The following is a 19,917-nucleotide window of genomic DNA, read 5'->3' on the forward strand; positions in this document are numbered from 1 at the left end:
CTGCACACAGCTACGGTGACCAGATGTCCCGACTTTATAGGGACAGTCCCAATTTTGGGGGCTTTATTGGCTTCTATTACCCCCCCACCCTCGTCCTGATTTTTCACACTTGCTGTCTGGTCAACCTACACACAGCAGATTTCATCCTCTCCCCGCTGGGCCCTGATCCCTTAACAATCCAGCCTGGGGCTTGCTCAGAAAAAAACAGTCCAGCCGTGCACGCGTGGGACCCCTCGTGCACCCACTGGTGCTCAACACCGCGAGGTGCGGCACTGTTCATTCAAGTATCAGAGGGTAGCCGTGTTAGTCTGGATCTGTAAAAGCAGCAAAGAATCCTGTGGCACCTTACTGTTAGTCTATAAGGTGCCACAGGATTCTTTGCTGCTTTTACTGTTCATTCACAGTCACTGGGCACGGTGGGATTCACATGGCGACAGCGTTTATAACCCAGAAACCCCACCTACGCTCGCAGGCTGCATTCTCTGTCCCGTGGGAGCCTCCAGTATAAACTGTATCACTCGTCTTGCAAGGATTATTGCCTCTCCCCTCCAGGGCCGCCCAGAGGAAAGCAATTTTGGGGGCCCCTTCCATAAAAAAAAAGTTGCAAAACTCTAGAATGTTATATTCTCGTGGGGGCCCCTGCAGAGCCTGGGGCCTGGGGCAAATTGCCCCATTTGCCTCTGCCCTCTGGGCGGCCCTGCTCCCTTCCCCCCGAATTTCCTGCTACTGCAAATATTTAAAATAGATAAAAATAGGGAGAGGAAAATGTGTCAGACAAATAATTTGGCACAACTGTGAACATGTAAATGATTAAAAAAAAAACCTTAAAAATCCAGAGCGATATTATCCAGCAAAATTGTATATAAACAAATTGAATTATGTGGCGCCTGAATCTAGCCTGTGTGCAGTGTTGGCTGTCTTGCGTGTTCCCTTATGTTCATTATATCGCATGTCGCAGCGTGGTGGGGTGTGTGCCCCACGCAGGCCCCGAACAGCTTAGTGTGGGCCTGAGATGGCTGCAGGCTGCCCCGGCAGAGCCAGGGGCTGGACAGGCAGGTGAGTATAAAGAGCTGAAGAGGCTTAGAAGGGCCAAGCGTAGGGTGACCAGATGTCCCGATTTTGTAGGGACAGTCCCAAGTATGGGGGCTTTTTCTTACATAGGCATCTATTACCCTCCACCCCCTGTCCTGATTTTTCACACTTGCCCTCTAGTCACCCTAGCCAAGCGTGAGCGAGGCCGGGTTGGACGAGCCCAGGAAACGGCAGGCTGGAGCGGCTGGTGGCACTGGTGGCAGGTTCCGGTGTAGTGGGAGAGCTCGGTCTCCCTGACCAGCCGCTGGCCGGGCGGCGTGAGGCCAGAGAAGGGGGCCAAGGCCGTCGGAGAGCCCAGAGGCAAAGGGGAAGCACCTCGACGCCATGTGGCTATGGCAGGAGGAAATTGGCGACAGCAGGGAATTTTTCCTGGCCACGTGCTGTGTGGTCCCTCCAGCATGACTGCCCCTCATACGCTATCCTCGCTGTCATCAGATGTTCGGCTGCGTGTGTGTGTTCTCCCTGCATGGGGTCCCCGTCCCGCTCTGGTTCAGATCCCCCAGTTTGGCGCAGGCAGCCGGCTCAGCAGCCCTCGAGAGAACTGCCCAGACTCGGTTCGTAGCGAAGGCACTCGGCCAGGTTTATTGTCAGCGAAGCACGGTGCCAAGGCCCTGGCTCAGTGGTCGCAGGTACCCTAACACAGGTATGCCCAGGGCAATGGACTAGCTCAGTTAAGGACGGGACTTTCCATTATCTCCTAAGCCAGCCAAAGACTCTCCCTCTGTGTCTTTATTCACCAATACAACAAGTTGCGCATCACTCCTGACATATTTGGGTGCCACCTTCGGATGTATTTGGGTGCCACCCGTTACCTTGTACCCGTTGGTTCAATCAAAACATCTCTATCCATCGCCCTGTCATCCTGCCCTTATCTTTCCGCTGGGTCAGTGTATTCCGGTTCTCTTTGGGGGATGTGTTTGGTATCGAGGTGTTCGGGTACCACCAGGGCTGCCCAGAGGATTCAGGGGGCCTGGGGAAAAGCAAATTTGGGGGGTCCTTCCATAAAAAAAAGTTGCAATACTACAGAATACTATATTTTCGGGGGGGCCCCTGTGGGGCCTAGGAACTGGGGCAAATTGCCCCACTTGCCCCCCCCCCCCCCCCACCGGGCAGCCCTGGGTACCACCTTTCTGGAATGTGCTTGCATCTCTATTCTTATGCCAGCTTTACTTAAGCATGTGTGTTTCTGCGGGGTTAGCCCAGTGCTTGCCAGCTCCTGTGAGCGCGGCCTGCCTCTTGCTCCCAGCTTAACTTTGCTTTATATCAACAAAGTTTTCACTACTTTAGCCAAGGCCTCGGGCCTCAGACCAGGCCTCTCATACACGGGCTTTGGTCTCAGGCTCTCTTCCTACGACATTCCCCCACTTTTTGTCTTTTTGCAGGGAGGATGTTCACCCACCGTCCCTGAAAAGCACAGTGCATGGGCTGAAGACGACCCAGTGAGCTAAACACGGTTATGTGGTCACCTTACTTAGCCATCCGTACCTTCATGCCCCATCTGGCCAGGCCCGCTGATGGGGGGAGGAGGGGCAAAGGGGGTAATTACCCAGGGGCCTGGCCGATTTAAAAGGGCTCAGGGGCCCCCGTCTACTGCTGCTGCTGCGATAGCGTCCGCCAGGAGCCCCGGCTCAGGTCGGTGCCAAAGGAGCCGGAGGCAGCAGCGGGGGGCCTGGAGGGGGGACTACTGGCAGGAAGGAAGGAAGGAGGAAAAACAACAAACAGAGACACCCGAGTGGGACTCTGTAGCCTCGAAGGGGAGCTGGGAACCCGGGGCTGTGCAGTGGGCCCTTCCCCAGCTGGGCCTGCACCAGGGACTGACTCTGTGCCCAGCCGAGGGGACTTTCTCTGGCTGGACCCAGCCCCGAGCCCCAGGCACCAGGTGCCAGAGAGACCTGGGGCCAGAGCTGGGCCCGGGCCGGGAGCCACAGGTCTCGCAGCCCCTGGGGATCTGCTCCTGGGCAGGGCACACGCCTGGGCGGGCCCTGGACAGCGATGGAGCCACCTCACTCCCTGCAGCACAGCGCCACACTGGGGTTTCGGGGCCAGCTCTGACTGCCCAGGGGATAGCACCCCCCACGGAGCCCTTCAGCCTGAAATGTCCCAGATGTTTGCATGCCTGTGCCCGGCTGCAGGTTTATGGGTGTGTGGAGCCTACTGAGGTCCGTGGGAGCTGCCGCTTCTCAGCTCTGCCACAAACTAGCCCAGTGAACTATGGGTTAAATTCTCAGAGATGGAGGCGTCCAACATCCAGACCATTTGGGGAAAGCCCAGCCTTGGATGCCCCTCCCAGGACTGCCCGTGCCTGAGCTGCCAGGAACCAGCTGGGTCATAGTCCCAGATAACAGCTCCCCTAACAAGTGGGGAAAGTCTGGGAGTGTTTTAGACACACGTGAGACTCTGCGAGACAGAGCATTGCCTCTGTCCGTACCCACGCACTCATGCACTCATTCTATGTACCCCCATACACCTCCCTATCAACCTATCTATCCCCAAACACCCGCTCTATCTATCTATCTATCTATCTATCTATCTATCTATCTATCTATCCTCCATACGCACCCATCACTCTCTCTTTTCTTCCATTTCTCTATCCATCATTTCCCCTGTTTTGCTATTTCAGGTGTCTGGACAGAGTTTGGGTGTGGGTGTGGGTGCGTTCAGGGTGAAGTGGGGGGCATAGAATGAAACCCAGTCAAACGACAGCCCCTGAGTAGTGCTTTAATGAGCAGTTTTGCACCACAACTAACTTTGGCTGCTTGACTGACAGTGAATTAACCGAGCCTCTGTTCCAAACGCAGTGTTTGCTTTCTTTGCTAAGGCAATTTGACATTTTGGGGGTTCCACCCTCCAGTCCCTGTGTCTGTCTGTCTGTCCAGTCCTGCTCTCTGGTATATGCAGGCACTCAGAGCTGGCTGCAGCTGATTTCCAGGAAAGGGTGCGGCTTGAATTTTCCCAGGGCTGCTTTTCTCTGAAGCTTTTGCTTTCCATTTGACTGCAGAGGGAAGCAGCCAGAGCCCTGCATCAGGGTGAGTCTTGTGCTTCATGGGGAACGTCCTGCTCACTGGAGCGACCGGTAAGAGTTTAACCCCAGATAGGGGGTTAAATCGCCCTCTCTCAGCTCCCAGAGCTGCTGCCAATCACTGGATGTGGTTGCATTAACAGCTGGGTACGTTTGCGAGCTCACAGAGCTCCTGAGGCCTGGTAGGGGCTGGCCCTGGGCTAGGTTTCACTGGGCACTTTCCCAGGGCTCTACTCCTTAGCCGGGGGTGGGGGAGGGAGATTAGCAAAAGGCTGGTGGGTTCCCTGGTCCCAGGGGAAGCGTGATCCATATGGGGCAGGCAGGAGCAGCACCAGGGTTTTTGGCGCCCTAGGCGGGGGTCCTACTGCTCTCCCAGTCGGCGGCAATTCTGCGGCGGGGGGGTCCTTCCTTGCTCCCGGTCTCCAGGGCACTTCAGCGGCAGGTCCCGGAGCAAGTGAAGGACCCGCCGCAGAATTGCCGCCGAAGACCCAGAGCACGGAAGGACTCCCCCGCCGCCAAATTACCGCAGAGAGCGGCAAAATGCTGCCCCTCCAAATCCTGGCGCCCTAGGTTGCCTAAATGGAAGCACCGGCCCTGAGGGCAGGGGAAGGAGCAGAGAGGGTTGACTAACCCATGAGCTCACCAGGGTGGGGTATGTCTGGGCTGCGGCCCGTGTGACAGGGCCCCAGTTCTGACTGGGGCTTAGGATACTGCAATGCGGAACTGATCAGCTATGATAATTAGGGACACAGGGCCGGTGCAACCATTTAGGTGACCCTAGGGTGCTAGGATTTGGGGGGCAGCATTTTCTTCGGCAGCGACCGCGGCGGCCGGATCTTCGGCTGCCCAGCTCTCCGCCAGCATTTAGGCGGAGGGAGCTGAGGCAGGGGAGCGCAGGGAGGGCCGCCTGCAGCAAGTAAGGGGTGGGGGAGCGGCACATAGGGGAACTCCCCACCCCAGCTCACCCCTGCCCCGCCTCCTCCCCGAGCACGCCATGGCTGCTTCACTTCTCCCGCCTCCCAGGCTTGCAGCGCCAATCAGCTTAGGCACCACAAGCCTGGGAGGTGGGATAAGTGAAGCAGCGACGGCGTGCTCGGGGTGCATGTGTGGAGCAGGGGTGAGCTGGGGCAGGGGTGGAGCCTCAGGGCGGAGGGTGGAGGGGGGGAGCTGCTGCCAGGGGGGTGCCTCAGGGCGGAGAGAGGGAGCTACCATGAGGGGGGCACCTCAGAGCGGGGGCGCGGGGGGAAGGCGCAAGGTGGAAGTTTTACCTAGGGCACGAAATATCCTTGCACTGGCCCTGTACGGACAGTAGCCCTTCCAACCTCCCCATCCACACGCACACACACGCACGCACGCACACACTTGGATTTGCAGTGGCATGGGATCCCCATTCACTTTTCCCTCAGGCACAGAGGCATTGGTATGAGCTGTGGGATCCCCTAGAACTTACCCCCATCAGCTCAGATGTCTCTCCTGGGGTGGTGAAGGCAGAGGCCGGCCTGCTTTGCTTCTCCTCTTCTGCCTCACACAGAGTCCCCTGCTGGGGTGGGGTGAGGAGGGAGTTCACACCCCATTCAGGTGCACAGAACAGCTACCCCCCCAAAGTGATGGGTTCAGGCTCTCTGCAGATACAGGCAGCAGCCCTGCATTAGCTCAAATGTACCTAAATGTAATCACATTTTTGAGTTTTTCTCACCAGTCACTAGGGTTAGGAAATTGCTCTCTCTCTCTTTTAGTAACTGAAAGCTGAGATTCTTTGGCAATCAGCTGACAGACGCAGGAATTTACATTTACAATACCTAGGCCTTAAGCCAGCCTTGAGTTCCTACTTGAACTGACGGTTTTAAGTCACCTGTTTATAAACCAACTCAGACTAAAGGCGATATCCATTTCCTTCTCTGCGGCAGATGGAGTCTCTCTCAGCTCTGACGAAGGGCATTGACATTGAGTCAGACCCCAAGGGGTTTTTCAATGCAGCGCTACAGGTGTATGAGAAATTCATGGAGCTTTTCAAGGATGGAGGCCAAGGAGAGGCAGCCTCCAAAGCTCAGGAGGATGTGGAATCTCTGGAAAATACCAAGCTCAACATTGCTGTCACGGGGGAGACGGGCTCTGGAAAATCCTCCTTCATCAATGCCCTCCGCGGTTTGGGTTCTGAAGATCAAGGTGCGGCTCAGACTGGGGTGATAGACACAACAACAGAGCCGACAGCTTATCCCCATCCAAGCTACCCGAACGTGATCCTGTGGGACCTGCCGGGGATTGGGGCGATGGATTTTGGACCAGAGAGATACCTCCAAAAGGTGAATTTCAGCCGCTATGACTTTTTTGTCATTGTTGCTTCGGAGCGGTTCCGATCCAGCCACGCCGACCTGGCCCGGGAGATCCAGAGGATGGAGAAAAAGTTCTATTTTGTGCGCTGCAAAGTGGATGAAGACTTGGCCAATGCAAGAAGGGCTCATCCTCAAGCCTATGTCGAAGAGAATGTTCTCCAGAGGATCAGGGAAAATGCCAGGAAATGCCTGCGAGACCAGGGAGCCATCAACCCCCAGATCTTTCTTCTCTCCAACTGGGACTTAGGTCAGTATGATTTTCCCTTGCTGGAGGAGACTCTGGAGAAGGACCTCCCCCATCTACAGAGACTTGCGTTCCTGCTCAGCCTACCCAACTTCTCTCCGGAAATCATAGAGAAGAAGAAATCTGCTCTGCGTGGGCACTTATGGAAAATATCCCTGGTGTCGGCTTTTATCAATGTCCTTCCCATGGGAAGTGTCTCTCTCGCCTGTGATGTTGGCCTCCTGTTGGTATCCATGATCACCTTTTACAAACAATTCAGCCTTGACGATGACTCCTTAGCTAAGCTGGCCAGGCGGGCTGGGAAGCCTGTCGCAGAGCTCAAGGCTGTTATCATCTCACCACAAGGGGAAGTTCTCACCCGAGATGTATTAATGAAGAAGATTGTCCAGGTTGGGTGCGGCCTTACCAGCTCAGTTGAACGACGCTTTGACCTCGTCCCAGTGATTAGCACCCTGGGTGCAGCCGGGTTGTCCTTTGCCACGTCCTACTCCATTCTGTCAAACTTCCTGGAGAAGGTGGCTGAGGATGCACAAAGGGTTCGCAAGAAAGCTCTGGAGTAAGATGGGAAAGTGTCAAGATCGAGAAACAGAGATGCCATCGAGCTGAGTCTGACACCTCATTCCCTAGGCCAAGAAACAATAAAGTTAAAAGTATCTGAGCTCAGAGGGCTGTCGTGAGGATTATCTCATCTGTGTTTGTGAGACACACTATCTACTCTAGAACTATGTATATGGATTGCTAAGCAGCAGATATAAACATGCCGCTTCCATTCCAAGCTGTTTGAGTTATTGATTTGTATGGCTTCTTATCTGATTTGCACTGCACTGATTATTAGCCTCTCCCCTGGCATGGCCGCAGGAGTGGTGCCAGGGTTTTTGGCGCCCTAGGCGGGGGTCCTTTCGCGTTCCCGATTGGCGGCAATGCTGTGGCGGGGGGGTCCTTCCGCGTTCCCAGTCTTTGGGGCACTTCGGGTCCCAAAGCGAGTGAAGGACTAGCTGCAGAATTGCCGCCGAAGACCTGGAGCGCGGAAGGACCTCCCGCCACCGAATTGCTGCCAAGAGCGGCAAAATACCACCCTCCCAAATCCTGGTGCCCTAGGCAACCGCCTAGGTCAGCTAAATGGAAGTGCCAGCCCTGCATGGCTGCCTTATGTTCAAATGGTGCACATTAGGGTTGAGTGAAGAGCTGATTTTTTCAGTTCAGGGACTGAACCAAAACAATCTTTTTTAAAAAAAAAATTGGCTCATTTAGAATGAAAACTGACATTTTTTTCTTGACAAAATAAAAAATATTTAAAATAAAAAAAATCATTTTGAGTTGAACAAAACATTTTGTTTGTCCCTAGCTGATTTTTTTTTGTTTGGTTTTGTTTCTGGGTGGTTATTATATCTCTCTGCGCCACCCTTTTTTTCAGTTAAGCAAATCTAGCTACATTTCAAGATGAAGCACCATTTGAAACCAAAGAGTCGAAGCATTTCATTCTGCAAATGTCAAAACAAACTGAATTTTTTTTTCAGTTTTAATCAGCCAACATTATTTGTCGTAAGAACATAAGAACGGCCATACTGGGTCAGACCAAAGGTCCATCCAGCCCAGTATCCTGACTACCGACAGTGGCCAATGCCAGGTGCCCCAGAGGGAGTGAACCTAACAGGTAATGATCAAGTGATCGCTCTCCTGACATCCATCTCCACCCTCTGACAAACAGAGGCTAGGGACACCATTCCTTACCCAGCCTGGCTAATAGCCATTGATGGACTTAACCTCCATGAAATGTCCTGAATGTTGGAATTAGTTTTGGTCACTCTGGAACAGTGTTTTTCAGCAAATGTACTATTCAACTGAAAAATCCACCCAGCTCCACTGCATGTTCCTGGGACTGCGATATATAAAGGATCGCAAAGAGGCTTGTGCTGCATAAACAACAGTTGACACAACATGCAAAGCCCAAACCCACTTGTGTTCCTGGGATCAGCTTTATTCACCAAGGGAACAGCAGTAAAACAACATAAAGATCAGCTTGGATCTCCTCCTCTCCTCAGAGACCCACTCCAACCTCCCTTAAACCCAGATGAGTTTCCTATCTAGTGACTCAGCAAAATCCTCATATTCCTTTCCCAGTAGGATCAATATTTGCTAACAGGGTGGGATGTTCAGATAAACAATGCTAGCCTGGTACACATCTCTGTCTCATAGCTAGCGCTTGAAAACATCAGTTCTCTGTGTTTTCTTTGTTCTGTCATCAAGTCTCATGTAGAAATGGTTTTATAGTTGAATAAACACTTATTACATTGGAATTAAGAATCCGTGTATCTCTGTAAACTAGGCTGGTCACTAATGAATATGCTTATTTGCAAGGATATGAATGTATCTCATTAGTAGAACTGCTTAGAAAACTAATTTTTTCCCCCATGAGAAATTTTGAATGCAAAGTATTCAAAATGTTTTGGTTGGAAAATGTTGGAAGTTTGGAACCAATTCACACAGAGCATTTTTGTTTTGAATCACCATTTATTTGAGTACTAACCGGAATTTTAAGTCAACACAAACATTTTCATTTCCAAATTTCCTGTGGGAAAACTGACATTACTATATCAGGGAGAGGAAAGGACAGGAAGTCTTTAAATCAAAATAGAGCATCTTGCTAAAAGATACACTCTAGCTCAACTCTGGGCTCAATATAGAAGTAATTTGGTGAATATATCTGGCCAGTGTTATACGGGTGGTCAGGCTGATGCTCCAATGGTTCCTTCTGGCTTTCAGGTCTATGAATCTACAATAAGAAAAGCAAGAACTGTTTGGGGAATGTAAGGTTTTTTCCCTCCATGAAACTGTGTGTGGGTGGGTTTTGTGTTTGGTTTTGGTTTTGGTCAAAATTTTGCGTAAAAATGTTCAGGGTTTTCATCAAAATCTGACTTTTTTCAGTGTTTTTTGTTTGTTTATTTGTTTTGACAAAAGCTTGAAAAATATTTGAAAACAGATATTTCTGTTTCAATGGAGAAAACATGGCAATGAAAACTTGCTGAAAAATTTTCTCCCACCTTTAATGCAAAACCTCCATTTCTTCACAAGCAGAGATCTCCACCACAGAGCTCTGAGTCGTCTCTTTTTCTACCTCTGCTCTCTCCTGTTTATCTGAAGTGCTGATGAGTAAAGGTAACTCTTGATACATGTTATCTGTAAGCTCTGGTTTGCTATCTACTGATGTCTTACCAGCCTTACAAAGAGGCAGAAACATTTGAAGAACCTTCACAACTCTCATTTCTGTCATCTACTGCTCCCATTTCCCCTTTCTGTTAATATTGGCTGATGTATTTTTCCTTTTCCGCAGAAAGATGGAGTTACCAAAAGGTGCTATGGCTGGTGGATCACAGGAGTTGGATTTTAAGCTCCCCACTATGTCCAAGGAGGATCTTGAAGAGCTACAGGATGCCATCGACAGAGGAAATCTTTCAGCAGCAGCTTCCAAAGTTCAGGAATCCCTGGAGCTATTGAAAAATGCCAGGCTCGACATTGCCATCATGGGGGAGGCAGGCGCTGGGAAATCATCCTTCATCAATGCCATCCGGGGTTTGGAAGATGATGATCAAGATGCAGCCATGGTTGGCATCATGGAAACGACAATGGAGCCATTTGCATATTCTTATCCTAAACTCCCCAATGTGAGGATGTGGGACCTACCGGGAATCGGGATTTCAAGATTCCGGCCTGACCTCTACCTCCAGCAGGTCAACTTTGCCCACTATGATTTCTTCATCATCCTTGTTTCACACAGGTTCACATCCATGCACGCTGACCTGGTTTGGGAGATCCAGAGGATGGGGAAAAAGTTCTACTATGTGTATTCCAAGGTGGACGTGGACTTGTGTAACGAGAGAAGGAAAAGGAACTTCAGCCAGGAGGATGTCCTGCAGAGAATCCGAAGTAATTGCATCGAGTCCCTGCAGAGACAAGGGGTGAGCTCTCCACAGGTTTTCCTCATCTCCAGATCGGAATTCGACAAATATGATGGTCCCCGACTGCAAGAAGCCCTGGCAGATGAACTCGATGCTCACAAGAGACATGTCTTCCTTCTTGGCCTATCCAGCATTTTCAGACCCATCTTTGACAGGAAGATGAAAGTCCTGCAGGGACAGGTCAGGGTACAAGCCCGCACCATCTCCGCCAGTCTTATCCCAGGTCTCTCCATTGCTTGTGATGTTCCCCAGTTGATGGGATGCATGGCAAGTTACTGCAAGAGCTTTGGCTTGGATGATGACTCCCTGGTTAACCTTGCTCAGCGGGTTGGGAAGCCTGTCGTGGACTTGAGAGCTGTGATAAGGTCTCCCATAGGCAAAGAAATATCTAGTCGTTTTACTTTGAATCTGCTGGCCAAGGCCAGAGCTGATTGCATGACAAGAACCAGGCATATCCTCAGTGTGATACCATTGATTGGTCGTTTGGTGGAGGCACAGATGGCTTTTTCGGTCACGTGCACCGTCCTACAGCACTTTCTGGATAACGTGGCTGAAGATGCCCAAAGGGTCCTGATCAAGGCATTGGAAGTGGAAGAGAAAAAGTGAGTGCAGCAGTTTCAGAAGTTCAGTAGTCCCCAGGCAGATACTCTCAAGGGAGCTGGAGACCAGGAACCAGAATCTCTCACCTCTGGAGAAAGTTATTATGATTAATCACTTGTATTACTGGCAGATGGAGCACTGGACAGGAAATCAGGAGGCGTGGAGTCTGTTCCCAGCTCTACTGCTGGACTGCTTGCTGATCTTGGAGAAGTCACTTCCCTTCTCCCTGTCTCAGTTTCTCAGTCTGCAGAAGCAGGATAATGATACTGACCTCCTTTGCAGAGCGCTTTGAGACCTGCGGATGAAAACTGCCCTAGAAGAGCGAGGGACTATTACTGTTATAGTTATTATGATTACAGTAACATGTAGAGATGCCAGTTGTATATCAGTAAACCATTGTGCTAGGCACGATACAGACATGTAAGAAAATGTACAAAAGCAAGACAGGCCAAGAGGAAGACTGGTCTTGTGGTTAATACCCTGGCCTGGAGCTCACAGGACCCCAGTCAAATGGTGGGGAAAATCTATGGGTCAGAATCTCCACCGGAGTCAACGGGCCAGATCCTAGCTGGGGTCAATAGGCCGTAGCTCCACTGGAGTCAATGGGGTCAGACCCCCAGCTGGGGTCAGTGGGCTGTAGCTCCACTGGAGTCAATGAGGCCATATCCCAGCTGGGGTCAATAGGCCGTAGGTCCACTGGAGTCATTGGGGTTCTCAGATATCATAAGCATTATTAATAATTATTTTATTCTGTAAAATACCAGTTTGGTGGAATTTTACATCAGAAGTTAATCTGGCCAATGGTAACAAAAAGACCCTAGCAAGGTTTGAGATGAGGACAAAGGTGCTGCCTGTGTCCCAGCATGCTCCAGCCTGTGTTATCTCACCAGCTCTGTGGGCTTATGGGTGCGATGAGGGCTGAAACTCCTCTCTAAGAACATAAGAACAGTCATAAAGGGTCAAAACAAAGGTCCATCCAGCCCAATAGCCTGTCTTCCAACAGTGGCCAATACCAGCTGCCCTAGAGGGAATGAACAGAACAGGCAACCATCAAGTGATCCATCCCCATTCACAGCTTCTCACATTTCTACTGATGTAGTGTATTATTAATTATTAGAGTGGACGAAAATATTTCATCATTCTGTTTTTGATTTTCTGTTAAAAGAGTCAGATTTTTTTTGGTTAAAAATCCATAATTGCAGAAAACCAAAATATTTTGTTTTGCAATGCCTCATGGGAGTTGTAGTTCATCACCCTCAAGTCCCCATTCTCCTCTATGGGTGGGGATCCCCAGCTGGACTACATCCTTTAGGATGCACTCTGGTGAGAAGTTCCTGTGGTGTTCTGCTTCTTTCTGCCTCCAAGAGGGGGAAGTGAAGTGCATCATGGGAAATGTAGTCCGACCAGTGAACCTGGTCTATAGTGGTGAATGGGGGCATGAGGCACCTGAACTGCCACTCTCATGAGGCATCACAGCGCTATTTCCTAATCAAAATATTTGGCTCATGATTTTTTGTGTGTGTGTATGGAAAATTGAATTTTTTTGCAGACCCCTCAAATTTTCTAACCATATTTATTAATTATGTATATTACAGTGGGACAAACGTAGATCAAGGTCTCATTGTGCTAGGTGCTGTACAGGAAGAGTTAACTCTTGACCTGAAAATCTAAATAGACAAAGGATAGAAAGAGGAATAGAACCAACATCTTCTAAATCTCAGTGTGACACACTGGGCCACAGATGGCCTGGTACAACGTGACAATGACTACAATCTTTCTCTTCTCTTTCCTCAGGGAGCTGGATGCTACTGGAGAAGCTTCATCTGGTATATTTCTAGATCTGGACATTAAACTCCCTAGTATGTCAGAGGAGGAATTTAAACAGCTAAAGGCCGCAATTCAAATGGGGAGCCTTTCTGAAGTAGTTTCCAAACTGGAGCAATCAAAAAACACTAAGCTCAATATCGCCATCACGGGAGAGTCAGGATGTGGGAAATCATCCTTCATCAATGCCATGCTGGGTCTGGATGATGATGACAAAGATGCAGCCAAGGTTGATGTGGCGAAAACAACAATGGAGCCAACTCCTTATCCTCATCCTAAACATCCAAACATTACCATGTGGGAACTTCCAGGAATTGGGACGCCAAGTTTCCGGCCTGACAGCTACCTCCAGCAGGTCAATTTTGCCTGCTATGATTTCTTCATTATCATCGCTTCAGAGCGGTTCAAATCTACACATGTTGACCTGGCCCAGGAGATCCACAGGGTGGAGAAGAAGTTCTTCTTTGTGCGCTCCAAAGTGGATGTAGACTTGCAAAATGAAAAAAGGAAGAAAAGCTTCAGTGAGGGGAGGATATTGCAAAAAATCAGAGATGATTGTGTGACATGGTTTCAGGGAGAAGGGATGAGCTCCCCACAGGTTTTCCTTGTCTCCAGATGGGAGTTTGGCAAGTATGATTCTACACAACTACAGGAAACTCTGGCAGATGACCTCGACTTGTTCAAGAGACATGTTTTCCTTCTTTCTCTGCCCAACATTTCCAGACCTATCCTGGAAAGGAAGAAGAAAGCCCTGCAGGGAGAGGTCTGGAAACAAGCCCTGGTGTCCTGCACCATCTCTGCCATTCCTATCCCAGGTCTCCCTGTCGTTTGTGACATTCCCTGGTTGATGGGCTGCATGGCAAGTTACCGCAAGGCTTTTGACTTGGATGACAACTCCCTGGTTTACCTTGCCAAGATGACTGGGAAGCCCATCGCAGACTTGAGAGCCGTGGTAAGGTCCCCTCTAACTGAAGAAATATCAAAGGATATTACGTTGAATCTGCTGGCCAAGGCTAAAGCTGATTACATGACAAGAACAAAACGTATCCTCAGTGGGTTACCATTGGTTGGTACATCTATCGAGGCAGAGTTGTCTTTTTGGGTCACCTACACTGTCCTGCGGCGCTTTCTAGATGACATCGCTGAAGATGCCCAAACTGTTCTGACGAAGGCATTGGACAAAGAAGAGATAGTGTAAGTCTAAGATGTTCAATAGTCCCTAGCAGGGACTCTCACGGGAACTGGAGATCGTGTGCCAAAGTCTCTCACACTCTGGAGTAAATTATTATTACCGAAATGTCGGGTCTGCCTAGCTGAGAGCCAATGACAGCCAGACAGGGATAAGGAAAGGTTGCTTTATTCTGCAGAAGAAAGGAGAGTTTTGTACCTTGGTACAAAAACCCTTTTCTTTATATAAATTTTACAAACCTTTTATACACATTCAAACAAAGACCCTTGCCATGTTAATACTTGATTGGTGGTTGTCAGACCCCGTACTTCTGCTATCTAGTTAGTGAAAACCGGTTTGGAGCCAGTTTCCTCTGCCTCAAGGCAGAGGAAAAAAAACAGTTCAAAAGTTCAGGTTACTGTGTACCTAAGGCTTCTGCTTTCCCTTAATGGTTGCTTGTTAGTTGTTAAGCGGGGGTTGCCAGCAACTGTCACAGTCCCCCCTTCGGGCATGACAAGCCCAAATTGTCAGCCCGTTACGCAATTTGCGATCAAGCTGGAGGGATAGATACTGGGTTTTTTTATGGGCAGCAGAGCTTTTAGTCATAGCATTGCAAAGACATTTTGCACATTGTATTATTACCCAAATAATACATAGGAAGAAAAGAAGGAAAAGAATGTATTTAACAATTGTTTGCAAGAGCCCTGTAAACCGTGACCCAAGGCCTGGGAGGAGGTTTTTAAAACTAAAGGTGTGATTAAGAGATACAGCATGAAAGACAACAGCAGCATTTTTAATAGCTTTTAAATTTTTTTAATTAAGTCAGAGTGATTAACATAAAAACAACATTTTTTTTAGATGAGCACAAGCCCCCCCAATTTAGCATTTATGGCATTTAGTACACCCTTATTTTGCAAAGCTACTTCTGCCACCCCGTCAATTTTCCGTTGCAACTTTTGGAAAGTGTTTATTGATGCATTAGCTGTTTTTTTGAGTTTTGCAGAAATATTTACTACTGCTTTTTTTTAGTTTAGCTACCCCCAACCCTGGAATGAGCGCACGAACAAAGGAATGAAACTTTGTTTGTCTGACTAGTAAGGGATTTTTGGCACGCTTTGCTCGAGTTTTTATGGAGGGGGTGAAGAGCTTGTGAGAGTAGCTTTCCAGGTTGAGGATTTGACTGGAATTTAACGTATTGTTTATTGGACATTCGATAGCACCCGGGCCACACCACACCGACCTTGCCAATCTGGAGGGAGAGCTTTGTAGGCACTATAGCCACAGATAAAATACAAGCCGGGGGCCTTTAAGTAGAGGGTAAGGGTATTACCCGCGACTCGATGGCACCAGCCCACTCGTACATCTCAGTGCTTGGAGTTACCCATTATGCAGTTCTGACATTTTCAATGGGATACATTTAAGTGTTTTAGGGCATGGGTAGCATTTAGGATGCTCCCACAATAAGTAACATTAAATAAGTTAGCTGTGAAACTGGAAATCATTTTTATGGGTTGTGGGCATTTAGACATTCTTTTAAGGGATGGGTGAGGCAACAGAATGCCAGAGTAAATATTTATATAATACACATGTTTTATTTATGGGGCCTAATGGGAGGAATGAGGGAAACCACTGCCTTTGATAGCGAACGCCTGTTAATTTTGTAGTAAAGGCCCTTTGTAGGAGACAAGAGGGGTTCAATAGTCCATTTGCCCCGGCGCCTGGTTTTCTAATATCAGGTGCAAAGGGGTTAAATAAGTCAGAATATCAAAAGAGCCATACTCGGGCCATGCAGTCCCCAGGGCTGGCCAATCCTGGGTGCAGAGTTGTAAAAAACGCTTCCTGGACATCCCTTTTTGAACACCGGGTAGGGGCCCTTTACTTAGCATATAATTTAAAGGTCTATTCTTAGAGGGTTTTCTCTGAGACCCACCCATCTGTTTTCTGACACTCAAACAGAGAATTAAACAGAGAGCAGAGGGAATTACGGTCTAATTCAGGATTTTTTACTTTTATTACATTGACCACTACAGAGGACGGACAGAAGGATTTTAATTCTATCTTAGAGCTTTATTGCATGCTATGGTTTTCACCCTGAGGAATTAAAGCAAAAAAATGTTAATTGGTTAACCAAAACAAAACGGAACCAGAACCAGATAGCGTTTTCTTATTCTATTATCAGAGGGGTAGCCGTGTTAGTCTGGATCTGTAAAAGCAGCAAAGAATCCTGTGGCACCTTATAGACTAACAGATGTTTTTGGAGCATGAGCTTTCGTGGGTGAATACCCACTTTGTCAGATGCATCTGACGAAGTGGGTATTCACCCACGAAAGCTCATGCTCCAAAACGTCTGTTAGTCTATAAGGTGCCACAGGATTCTTTGCTGCTCTTATTCTATTAGGACTCACCTTATCGGAATACTAACCCCAGGGGCCATGGTGAAGTGAGGAAGAGAGGCTAAACACCCCGGTGGCGCCACTCCTAGTTCGCCACAGCCATCCAGAGTCCGATGTCCGAGCTAGGAGAGTCCCATCTGGGGTGCCAGAAACTGTTACCGAAATGTCGGGTCCGCCTAGCTGAGAGCCAATGACAGCCAGACAGGGATAAGGAAAGGTTGCTTTATACTGCAGAAGAAAGGAGAGTTCCCTACCTTGGTACAAAACACCTTTTCTTTATACAAATTTTACAAACCTTTTATACACATTCAAACAAAAACCCTTGCCGTGTTAACACTTAATTGGTAATTGCCGGACTCCGTACTTCTGCTATCTGGTTAGTAAAAACCGGTTTGGAGGCAGAGGAAAAAAAACAGTTCAAAAGTTCAGGTTACTGTGTATGTAAGGCTTCTACTTTCCCTTAATAGTTGCTTGTTAGTTGTTAAGGGGGGTTGCCAGCAACTGTCACATTATTATGATTATTTATTTGTATCACAGAAGCACATAGACACCCCAGTTGTAGATCAAGGACCCATTGTGTCAGGTGCAGTACAAATGTATCAAGATGTACACGAGGATGACAGGATGTTTGGGTTTAATGCCTGGCTTTGTCTCAGACTCCCTGGATGACCGTGGGCAAATCACTTAAAAACCCACTGTGCCTCAGTTTTCCCTGACTATAAAATAGGGATAAAAATCCTTCTTTTTGTCTATTTACACTGGAAACTCTTTTAGGCTGGGGCTGTCCCTTTGTGTCTGTGCAACAGGGCTCCAATCTCATCAGGGTCTGTGTGGCGCCTGTCACCATGGGGATCCTGACCTCAGTTGGGGTTTTTGCAGCATGTGGCAGAATGGGAGCCCCAATCTTGGGCTGGTTCTGTGCAGCCCCTGGCAGAGTGGGGGCTCTTATTCTGAGAGGCACCCCTGCACTGACAGGGTGCTAATCTCAGTTGGAGTCATTTCTTTAAAGTAAATAACAAGGAAAATGTGTAAGGTTGACAGTCCTTGTTCAGTGCCCTAACAACTAGGCCACAGCTGATGGGGTGACAGATGAGCATAACTAGCACATTTCTCTTCTCTTCCCTCCACCCCCAGGGAGATGGCGGCTGCAGAAGAGACATCATGGAGCCTATTTCAAGATCTGGATGTTAAAGTCCCTGGTATGTCCGAGAAGGATGTTGAAGAGCTAAAGGCTGCCATTGAAACAGGGAACCTTTCAGAAGCAGCTCAAAAAGCACAGGAGGCCCTGGAGCTGTCAAAAAACACCAACCTCAACATCGCCGTCACTGGGGAGTCGGGATCTGGGAAATCGTCCTTCATCAACGCCATGCTGGGCTTAGCCGACGATGACAAAGGAGCGGCCGAGGTTGGCATCATAGAAATAACAACAGAGCCAATCGCTTATCTGCATCCCACGCTCCCCAATGTGAAGATGTGGGACCTTCCTGGGATCGGGACTCCAAGTTTCCGGCCTGACACCTATTTTCAGCAGGTCAGCTTTGCCCGCTATGACTTCTTCATCATTGTCACTTCGAAGCGCTTCAGATCCTGTAACGCAGACTTGGCCCAGGAGATCCAGAAGATGGGGAAGAAGTTCTACTTTGTGCGCTCCAAAGTGGACGAGGACTTGAGAAACGACAGTAGAAAAAGAAACTACAACCAGGAGACCACCTTGCAGAAAATCCGAGACAACTGTGTGGAGAAGCTGAGGAGTGAAGGGGTAAATTCCCCGCAGGTTTTCCTCACTTCCAGGTGGGAATTCGACCAGTACGATTCTCCTCAACTGCAGGAAACTCTAGCCAATGAACTGGACTCTCACAAGAGACATGTTTTCCTCTTGGCACTTCCCAATATCTCAAGGCCAATCCTGGATAAGAAAAAAGAAGCCCTGAAGAACCAGATCTGGAAACGAGCCCTGAAGTCGTGCGCTATTGCGGCTGTTCCTATCCCCCACCTCTCTGTCTCATGTGATGTTGACATCCTGGTGGAATCCATGACCGAGTACTGCAAAGTCTTCGGTTTGGATGAAGAATCCCTCGATAGACTCTCCAAACAGGTCAGGAAACCCGTGTCTCAGTTGAAGGATGTGATCAAGACCCCATTGGCCAAGGAAATATCAAGAGAAGATGCTTTGAAGCTGCTGGGCCAGGTTTCAGGTAGTGCAATGAGGTACACTTACAGTCGATATCTCCACGGCTTCGTCAAATCGTCTAAGCCTACTGATCTTGCCTGGGAGCAAGGGGACAAAGAGATGGGTGAAACCATGATAAAAATTAAAAAGTACATAAGCCTCCTACCAGTGTACGGAACCCTCCTAGCTGCAGAGATCTCGTTCCTAGTCATAGACTATGCCCTGCATTACTTTCTGGATGGCGTTGCTGAGGATGCCCATCGGGTGCTCACCCAGGCTCTGGAGGTGGCCGAGAAAAAGTCCATTTAGTGGCACCAGGGAGGATGTTCTTGCAGTCAGAGTGTTGGAGTGTGACTCAGGAGACCTGCCTCCACCACAGCATGCCTGTGTGACCTTCATCACATCTAGTCATCTCTGTGCCTTAGTTTCCCCTGCCTATAACATGGAGAGAATAATCCTTTGTCTACTTAGACTGTAAGCTCATTGGAAGCAGAAACTGTGTCTCTCTCTGGTGCAAAGGGGCCCTGATCTGGGTCGGGGTTGTAGAGATATGTTTATTGAAGATTATAATTTAGAGACGCTCCCACATAATTACGAATGCAGGAATTTAGGATGTGCCCTGGAAGCTGGGTTGAGAACCCAGTAAAGCTGTGCACAGCAGTTCAGAAACAAACTAGAAGCTCTTCAGTTTGTTTGACTAAAGTTGTATTCTTGTGTGTCACAGACGCAGAGGACTCGTGCTCTCTAGGCTCTGTACAGTCCCTGGGGGGACCCCCCTTCAGTGTGACAGCCCTGCTCTGGGGTCCACTCTCAGGGGTTAATCCCTGGACTCCAGCACCTCCTGGAACCACACCTCTTTCAGCCTTAGTGTGCCTGGTTCTGCTGTGGGCCCCTCAGGGAGTCCACTCGCTCTGGACCCCAGGGCCTCCAAATCCAGAGGGAATAATGACCCCCTGCCCTCTAGCCCGGAGCAACTCTCAGCCAGCGTAACACAGGATGGTTTATTGAGCATCTGAACAGCACAGGGAACTCTCAGGGCCACAGGCCTGGCCTCCCTCAGCCCAGCACATCTAGATCTGTCCTGCCTCCAGCTGGCTCTGGCTGCTCTCTCCTCCTAG

The 19,917-nt window shown here is 49.1% G+C and overlaps 1 protein-coding gene and 1 pseudogene across 4 annotated transcripts; both read left to right on the top strand.

Annotated features, from left to right (window-relative positions):
• The first annotated feature begins 4,058 nt into the window (after positions 1-4,058).
• On the top strand, positions 4,059-19,524 carry LOC115640609. 4 transcript variants are annotated; one of them, XM_030543495.1, is made up of 4 exons: positions 4,059-4,165; positions 10,020-11,246; positions 13,039-14,262; positions 17,764-19,524. In XM_030543495.1, the coding sequence occupies exons 2-4, from the start codon at positions 10,024-10,026 to the stop codon at positions 19,106-19,108; spliced, it is 3,792 nt and encodes a 1,263-aa protein (XP_030399355.1). In that variant the 5' UTR covers positions 4,059-4,165; positions 10,020-10,023; the 3' UTR covers positions 19,109-19,524. The 4 variants fall into 4 exon arrangements, with proteins under 4 accessions (XP_030399355.1, XP_030399358.1, XP_030399356.1 ...); XM_030543498.1 differs by having other exon boundaries at positions 10,024-11,246; XM_030543496.1 differs by having other exon boundaries at positions 4,082-4,118.
• Positions 4,098-7,687, top strand: LOC115640611 (annotated as a pseudogene).
• Positions 19,525-19,917: the final 393 nt, after the last annotated feature.

Source organism: Gopherus evgoodei, unplaced genomic scaffold, assembly GCF_007399415.2.
Source record: "Gopherus evgoodei ecotype Sinaloan lineage unplaced genomic scaffold, rGopEvg1_v1.p scaffold_31_arrow_ctg1, whole genome shotgun sequence".
NCBI classification, from domain to species: domain Eukaryota; kingdom Metazoa; phylum Chordata; order Testudines; family Testudinidae; genus Gopherus; species Gopherus evgoodei.

Coding starts and splice junctions, on each gene's coding strand:
- LOC115640609 (XM_030543495.1), top strand. CDS start 10,024: ATGGAGTTACCAAAAGGTGCTATGGCTGGTGGATCACAGGAGTTGGAT. Junction 11,247..13,038: donor TTGGAAGTGGAAGAGAAAAA/GTGAGTGCAGCA, acceptor CTCTTTCCTCAG/GGAGCTGGATGCTACTGGAG. Junction 14,263..17,763: donor TTGGACAAAGAAGAGATAGT/GTAAGTCTAAGA, acceptor CTCCACCCCCAG/GGAGATGGCGGCTGCAGAAG.